Source organism: Mandrillus leucophaeus, unplaced genomic scaffold, assembly GCF_000951045.1.
Source record: "Mandrillus leucophaeus isolate KB7577 unplaced genomic scaffold, Mleu.le_1.0 Scaffold760, whole genome shotgun sequence".
Taxonomy (NCBI): domain Eukaryota; kingdom Metazoa; phylum Chordata; class Mammalia; order Primates; family Cercopithecidae; genus Mandrillus; species Mandrillus leucophaeus.
The window spans coordinates 203,609-212,139 of NW_012108253.1; the positions used below are offsets into that span (position 1 = coordinate 203,609).

The 8,531-nt window shown below is 46.5% G+C and overlaps 1 protein-coding gene across 1 annotated transcript in view; it reads right to left on the reverse strand.

Moving 5' to 3' along the window:
- Positions 1–2,187: 2,187 nt before the first annotated feature.
- Positions 2,188–8,531, reverse strand: part of BTN2A1 (butyrophilin, subfamily 2, member A1) — a 16,681-nt gene continuing 10,337 nt past the window's right edge. Inside the window, exons 5-9 of the mRNA XM_011966418.1 lie at positions 6,499–6,720; positions 5,935–5,955; positions 5,813–5,839; positions 3,250–3,955; positions 2,188–3,171 (exon numbers count right to left, since the gene is read on the reverse strand). Of these exons, the coding sequence (XP_011821808.1) occupies positions 3,354–3,955; positions 5,813–5,839; positions 5,935–5,955; positions 6,499–6,720 (872 nt within the window). The 3' untranslated portion in view covers positions 2,188–3,171; positions 3,250–3,353. The remainder of the gene's footprint in view (positions 3,172–3,249; positions 3,956–5,812; positions 5,840–5,934; positions 5,956–6,498; positions 6,721–8,531) is intronic.

Consider the following 8,531-nt stretch of genomic DNA (forward strand, 5'->3'; position numbering starts at 1 on the left):
TCCCCTGCTTGCAAAGTGATAAAGAAGAAAAATCCTACATCACTAGCACTTGCAACTTTAGTTGGGTCACAAATAAAATATAAAGGCCTATCATTTGTTTATGACATAAAACAGACACTTAAAGTAATTAAAACCCCTAGGACTTAGCTGAAACCTCGAGTGACAGAAAATGATACTACAACAGTTTGAATTGAGGCTCTTGGTAGAGTTGGCTGGCTGCTTGCACAATACCAGATCCACTTTTCTCAGTAATAAAATCCCATTTTCTTATTGCAAGGTATCCATCTCATTTGTAGACAGGGGAGGCCAAGGGACTAGGTTTGAACCAATTGCTTGAGGGTGGAAGTTTTGTTTATCAGAGAGATTATTTAAGGGGAGGCTAAAACAGCTCGTAGACCCTTACACTCCCCCTATGTTCTACTTCCTCTTATGTAGAATATGGACTTTGGAGCTGGGCAGCCCTTTGTGACCATGAGGCAACACTGAAGATGCAAGCCACAAGCTAAGACAGAAGAAAATAAAGACAGAACTAAACTGGGGCATGTATGACATTTCAAGCTCTCAGATCAGCCCTTGATGGCCACCATTCATATTTATTGACATGAAAAGCGGTCCTCATTTTGTCAAAGCCAATGGTATTCAGGACTCTGTTATTAATAACAAAATGCAATTCTTCCCTCTACCCCCTACAGTTTATCATGAAACTCTTCAAACATATAGGAAAGTTGAGTATGGAATTTCTATCTCCAGCCTTGAGGTCTCACCTGGACTCTTGGTTATTCAATGGACTACTCTGCATCTCCATGTGCATCTCTAATAGGCTCCTCAACCTTAATGTATCCACAACTGAACCTTTGGTTCTGCACCACCCCCATCTTGCTCCTTGTCTCTCCATTTCCCTATCTCAGAAATTCACAGCTCCATCTTTTCAGTTACTTTTTCTTCCTTCCTCCCTCCCTCCTCCCTCCCTCCCTCCCTCCCTCCCTTCTCTCTCTCTCTCTCTCTCTCTTCCTTCCTTCCTTCCTTCCCTCTTTTCTTTTTTGACAGATTCTCACTCTGACACCTCAGGGCCACTGGTGTAAGTCTCAAAGACCAGAGGCTGGAGACTTTGGAGTTGTGATATTGAAGAGCAAGAGAAGAGTGTTCAGAGAGAGAGAGAGAGAGAGATCACCTTTCCTCTGCCTTTTGCTCTGTTGGGCCCACAGCTGATTGGAAGGTGCCCAAAGATATTGATGGCAGATCTTTTCCACTCAGTCCACTGACTCGCATACCAGTTTCCCCTGGAAACACCCTCAGAGATACATCCAGAAATAACGCTCCATCTGTTGTCTAGGTATTCCTTAACCCAGTCAAGTTGACACCTAAAATTAACCATCACATTGATTTATTTCCCAAATCCTCTATCCCAACTCTCAAATATGGTTTGAGGATTCCTGGGGTGGGGTGGGCGGTCTTTGACATACGTTTTTGTCCCCCAACCTTTGTTTGAGACGTGAGTTTCACTCTTTCACCCAGGCTGGAGTGAAGTAGTGCAATCTTGGCTCACTGCAACCTCCGCCCCACTGGGGTTCGAGGATTCCATCTCAGCCTCCCGAGTAGCTGGGATTATAGGCGACCACCACCATGCCTGGCTAATTTTTGTATTTTTAGTGAGACGGGGTTTTGCCATGTTGACCAGGCTGGTCTTGAACTCCTGACCTCAGGTGATCCACCCGCCTCGGCTTCCCAAAGTGCTGGGATTACAGGCGTGAGCCACCGTGCCTGACGTGTTTTTTGTTTTTTTTTTTGAGACAGAGTCTCCCTCTGTTGCTGAGGCTGGAGTGCAATGGCAGGCTCACAGCTCACTGCAAACTCCAACTCTTGGCTCAAGCAATCCTCCATTTTAATCTCCTGAAGCAGGGACTACAGGTGTGCGCTACCACACCTAATTTTTTTTTTTGTTTTCGGTAGAGACAAGGTCTCACTTAGTTGGCTAAAACTGTTTTAAGGGGCCTGCAAGGTTAATAATCTTATTTTCATATTAATAATAAAACACAGTTTGTGGTTTTTAATCTCATTCTGTCACTAGGATAAAGTTTTTTTGAGCCGATATAGTCTATGATATCTCAACAGAGTGAGTGTAAAGGCAGATATGAGAATCCAGTCATATTCTTTTAAGCCACACATTAGATTTGGAAAAAGTTAATCAATGCCACACTTCTAAATAAAATTTATTTTGCTTTGGATACCATACTTATTTTTTCACAAACATTCTACTTATATTAACCTAGAGTTGGCTTATTCATGCTACTTTAATATAAATTAATAAATGTTGTAAATGTATGTAATATAAATAACTGTTGTAAAGGTAATAAATTACAACATTTCTTAGTTTCATTCTCCAATGCCTTAAATACCAACAAATATTAACTCAAATAAACAAAAACTCTTTGGAATCCTCCATCATTTGTAAGGTGTCTAAAGACATCATGAGACCAGGAAGTTTGAAGCCACTGGTGTCCCCATTGAACCTGAATGCTGAGGTAGACCTGGTCCATTACTCCTCGGCTCAGCCAGGACCTCAAACTTAAACCACACTCAGGGACTGAGTACTGACTCCTTGCCAACTGCAGACACCTGAGCCAAACCACATCCACATGCGTCCATGTTCTTCATTCATCTTCGTCCCAGGTCCAGGCCTGTGGCTGTGTGCTCTGGAAATCCTGGGGTTGGGTGGAAATGAGCCATCATTTCCCAGGTTCCCTTGGATGTTATGGTGGGACTTAGCCACCCTTACAACCTTGGTCCCTCCCAGCTCTCTGGTTCCACTTCCTCTATCTCTGACCTGCAGATCTGGTTCCCTCTACCCTCTGGTGGTCCTGTGGATTCCTCTCTCCTCTCACATCCTGATGAACCCTGTTGGCCTCATTCCAAGTCCATATCATCTGGTGCCAACTGGCATGCTGGACTCAGTGTGGCCACCCTGATGTTAAACAGCAGGTTTGCTGCCCATCAACTTCTCACACTTTTTTCTTGTCTGGGAGCTATGAAACAACTAGTTCCCTATGCCTGGATCCCGTCCCATAGTTACAAGCAAAGGAACTACTAAAGCCACAGCCTAGTGAGGAGGAGAAAACTGGGGCTGAGGGCTGGAGTGGGTGTGAAAGAGGCAGCTGGAAGCTGTTCTCTTATATGACCAGAGGGGAGGAGGGCGTGTCTTCCACTGGGGACATGACCAGAGGGGAGGAGGGCGTGTCTTCCACTGGGGACGTGACCAGAGGGGAGGAGGGCGTGTCTTCCACCAACAACATTGTGCAGTGGCTGCTGAGATGACCAGGGCTTATCTGCATGGCTGTGAGACCAGCGAATTGATTCTACAGGCTCTGATTGGTCCCCACTCTGTGAAGTGTCAGACCCTCTTCAGGCACTGTGACCCCACTGGCTCCTATGAGTGCAGGACAGATGAAGATGGGGCTGTCATCAGACCCTATCCTGAAGAAGGGCCTCACAGGCACAGAAAAGGCTGAACGGGGACATGTGTAGATGTGCGATCTGTCCCTCATGTTGTAGAAGGAGACATCTCCTGCTTCATAGTCCAGGAAGACACCCACCCGGCAAAGGGACTCCTTCAAAGGGAGAATCCTATCAGGGGAGGACAGGGCCCGGTATTGGTTTCCAAACATCTCCAGGGTCCAGAAGCCATTCTGAGGAATCAGCAGGACCTCCCCTTTCCTCTGAACACTGTCTCTGCAGACCCCCACAGTCCACTCAATCACGTTTTCCACCTCCACCTCCCAGTAATGTTTTCCTGAAGCAAAGCTCTCCCGGCCCAGGACACAAGGCTCACTGTCGAATCTCTCTGGGTTGTCAGGCACGCTCTCCCCTAGGTGCCTGAGGGGGCACCTTCGCACACTTCTCCGGTCCTCTGACAGCAAGAGATCAGGATGAGCGGTGTCTGGATCCAGGACCACATCAACTGCAGAGGAAGTCTCAGGTTTAGGCCTGGGGTCTCAGGAACCCTGGGGATTGTGTGGTTCCTGATTCCCAGAGAGGTCTCAGATGTCTGTGGGGGATCCCCATCTAGTGGCCACTTCCATGAAGGCTCTCTGATCCTAGGCAGCTCACACACTGAGAATTACTGAAAATCCAACCCCAGGATTCCCTTCTATCTCTCCAGCAGTTCCCTCAGTTTGAGAAGAATTGGAGCTCTAAGAAATCCAGACAGTTTAGCAAATGAGGCAAAATTAATCATTCTTACTTTCTCTCAGAATTCTAAGATGTGTTCCCTTTTCTATTCGAGACATAGGATCTCTGGCTGGGCACGGTGACTCACGCCTGTAATCCCAGAACTTTGGGAGGCCGAGGCAGGTGGATCACGTGAGGTCAGGAGTTTGGGACCAGCCTGGACAACATGGTGAAACCCCATCTCTACTAAAAATACAAAAATTAGCCAGGCATGGTGGTGCACGCCTGTAATCCCAGCTACTCAGGAAGCTGAGGCACGAGAATTGCTTGAATCCGGGAGGCAGAGGTTGTAGTGAGTCCAGATTGTGCCTCGGCACTCCAGCCTGGGTGACACAGCGAGATATCATCTCGAAAGAAAAAAAAAAAAAGGAACCAAAACAAAGACCTATGATCTCTGGATTTTCTTTAGTTAGAAACTTTCCAACTTGGCTCAAACCAGCACAGAGCCTTTATGTCCTGCTCCTCCTCTCCCCAGTGGATCAGATAAGGTGAGTGTTTCCCTTCACACTATCCCGGAGGGTAAAGGGTCTCTTCATTGGTCCTGTGTGTTCCTTTTACCAGATCACAACTGACTTAAATGACTGACAAGGGCACCTTTCAAAAAATAAAGGAGAATAAATGTCCCCAAAAGAAAACCTGCTTCCTGAGAGATCTGTAGGCAAATGTGGGGAGGAACTATTCCCATCCAGTTTTGCTTCAACAGTGTGGGTCTGATGTCTTCAGGTATCACTTCTGTAGGTATAAGAAGTGCTCCGGACACTGGGCATGCTGCAGGCCTCTCCCATCTGTATTTAATCTTACTTATTCAGTCTACCTTTCTATTGTGTTAAAATGATTTCCTCCATTCCCCAAGTTAATAGGTCTGGCTGTGACAATTTGCTATTTTGTTCCACATTGACAGTGGCAATTCTGAAATTCACCTAAAGAGGAAAGGTCTGTGTGCCATAGTATCTGGTAAAGTTTGGATTCTGTGGTGCTTACGAGCAGAGGGGATGAATCACAAGATGAAAAGTGCTCACTAGGAGTGGGCAATTGGGTTCTGTGCTCTTCCACTTACCCGAACCCCCTCCCCCGGCAGTCTGTACACAAAGTATCAGTGTTCTCCTAGGAGCAGAAAGGCATTTCTGGCCACGTATTGGTACACCCTTAGGTCAGGCTTACTAAGAACCCTCATGGCCTCTTCCCCACATGGGTCTTCAACTTGGCACAGTCTATACCATCCCCAGGATGTAAGCTGCTAAGACAGCACTGTCTATTTTCAAATTTATCCAGGATCAAAGAGCAACAACTACTGAAACGTAACTCTTAGGAAGGCTACTATATATCGGACACCTCTGGTAATCACGCATTAAATTATTCCAAAAGAGAAAGGATCCTGGGATGTAAACCATAGGGTGGATTGAGAGCTGCCGGGATTCCCTGACGGAAGAGCCATGATGCATCATTGCTGGGACACTGTTGATGAACTGACCCCAGCTCCCTGCTGTCCCTGCCTAGCCCTGGTCCCCTTGCTCATCTCCTCTAAGGAGTCCTGTTAGCTGGCTAGCAGGAGAAAGCTGAGATCTAAGGGAACATCAGAGGCACTCACCAGCATGTAAGACTGTTCTTCTCCATCCTGCAAGGGACAGACAGAGGTGAATGTCATGAGATGTTGCTAACTGAGCAGAACTCAAATTGTATATGGAGTAGTTCAGGAAAGGCTAGACTTACGCAATTCTTCTTGAAGTTGCTCTGAAAAACAAACAGAAACAAAATCATGTCTTCCACAGAAGAACTAAAAGAAGTTGGGTTTATAGTAAACAATGCAGGAACCGTCCTTTCTATGAACAGCAACATCTCCCTTGCCTCATGCCTAGGGCACTGTCAGAAACCAGAAATGATATGTGATCAGGTGGCTGGGTAGTGCTGGTACATTGTTATACTTGCTTTTGCTCAACCATTTAGTACTTCATGTAGCCAGATGAATGGATGCAAGGTGGGCAGAGTGAAAGAACAAAAGCTCTGAGAGATTCATTCCAAGGACGTCAGAGTTCCAAGTCCTTGCTGCTGCTGTGCATTTCCTCTCTCTTCCATATGCTGGTACCTGGGAGAGTTGTGTCTTTTCTATGGTGCTGATCTGTCCTCCTACTCTTCTACATTTTTTTTTGAATTAAATGGGGTCTCACTTTATTGCCCAGGCTGGTCTCGAAATCCAGGGTTCAGGTGATCTGCCTGCCTCAGCCTCTTACAGTGCTGGGATTCAAGCCATTAGCCACCATACTCAGCCTCTTTTACCTTGTACTTGAAGTTCTTTCTCTCTTTGCACACGTTCCTTCTCCAGTTCCTTTACAGCAATTTCTCTTGTTTCCAGTTCAAACTCTTTTTCCCCTGACAGAATCTTTTTTTCCTTTCGGAGTCTGTTGATCCAGTAGATGCATACAGCAATGATTATCATCAGAAAGACCACAATGATAGGCAGGGCCACCACACAGGGAGACACGCTGGGCATAAAGGATTCTGAAAAGGCAGCCAGAAATGTCCACTTAGTTTGAAACAGAACATCTGGGGTAAGAGTGCCCTTAGGAGCACAGCTGAAGGGCTCCTCAGCCACCTGCTCTGTTGCTTTCTCCCTCAGAAAACTCAGATGGAGAAAGTGATGCTGGCTCAGACCTGGCTGACACCTCAGTGGCTTCCAGGGCCAAGGCCCAGAGGTAGCAAACCAGTCACCATGGGAAGGACCAGGGTGAATAAAGTTAACCCGTCATGCTGAGTCAGCACAGCCACCACCCTGCCTCAAGCTACCATCCCTCACGCCTGGAACACTGCAGTGCCCTCCTTCTTATTCTGTCCTCACCTTCTGTAGTCTACTCTCAACAGGCCAGCCCAAGTGTGATCATGTTAATTCTTAGCTCAAAACATTCCAATGCTTTCCACGTCACTCGTCCTAAAAACCAAAGACTGTTTGTGGCTTACAATGCCATGTATAATGTGTTTTCGTTGTCTCTGTGAATTCATCTCCTCTCACTTCCTGCACTCACTCCATTTCAGCCACACCAGCATCGCCTTCTGGGGGTCCTGGAAACTGCCAGGGATGTTCCTTCCCCAGGTCCTCTGCATAAGCTTTTCCTGTAGCTGGTTGCTCAGTCCTTAAGCATCTGATGATTCCTTACCATCAGACGGGATGGCTCAATTCCCATCTCTACAGCGAAGTCTTCCCTGACCATTCTGTTAAGAATTGCAATGTCTCACACTGCCTCTTTATTCCTTCCTTGCTTAATGTTTCCTATAGAAGTTCATCACCATCTGATAGAATATATGGTCAACTAATTATTTAATCACTTTTTGAGGGAAAAGTTCTTGATGTAATTTGTTTAATGATTTACCCTTGGTTTCTAGAACAGTGTCTAAACATATGATATGCTTCTTGACCATCTGTTGAATGAATTATGAGTGTGTGTCAATAGGGAATTTCCGCAGCTCTGTCCCGTGGAAAATCCCCTGTGCAGGAAGGGATGGCTGCAGCATACAGGAACACCAAGTGTAGAGAGTCACCTATCCACACCACCCTCCATGTGTTATGGTTGTTTTCAATGTCTAAAAATTGCTGGCCGGGTATGGTGGCTCACACCTGTAATCTCAGCACTTTGGAAGGCTGAGGAGGGTGGATAACTTGAGGTCAGGAGTTCGAGACCAGCCTGGTCAACAAGGTGAAATCCCCATCTCTACTAAAAATACAAAAATTAGTCAGGTGTGGTGGCACGTGCCTATACTCCTAGCCTTCAGGAGGCTGAGGTATGAGAATTGCTTGAACCTGGGAGGCAGAGGTTCCAGTGAGCCAAGATTGTCCCACTGCACGCTAGCCTGTGTGACAGAGCGAGAACTGGTCTTAAAAAAAAAAAAGTTGCCACAGCGTGAGGACCTTATCAGGGGAAATACAACAACAGCAATAACAACAACAAACCAGGTTCACTCTCAGAGAAGAGGCTCCTACTCCTGAGTTTTGGGACTCTTTGATTCTCCTTTTGAGAAGCAGAGAGGCCTCAGCTCAGCTGCAGCCTCCAGGTCCTCAGGGCCCAGGACCATTCCACCTTAGTAGAATAAGGAAGGCTCAAGAGATCCTTCCACTTCAGTCTCCCAACTAGCTAGGATTACAGGCATGTTCCACCATTCTTGGCTAACATGTTGCCCAGGCTGGGTGGTTTTCTTATAGTACTTATAGCCCCCATCCCTGCTCTGGGCTCCATCTGTGTGCTGAGGATCCCCACGCACCCGACGAGTCTCAGAGGGCAGAGAACTAACCTGGAATAAAAATGACACTTTCTTTCTTC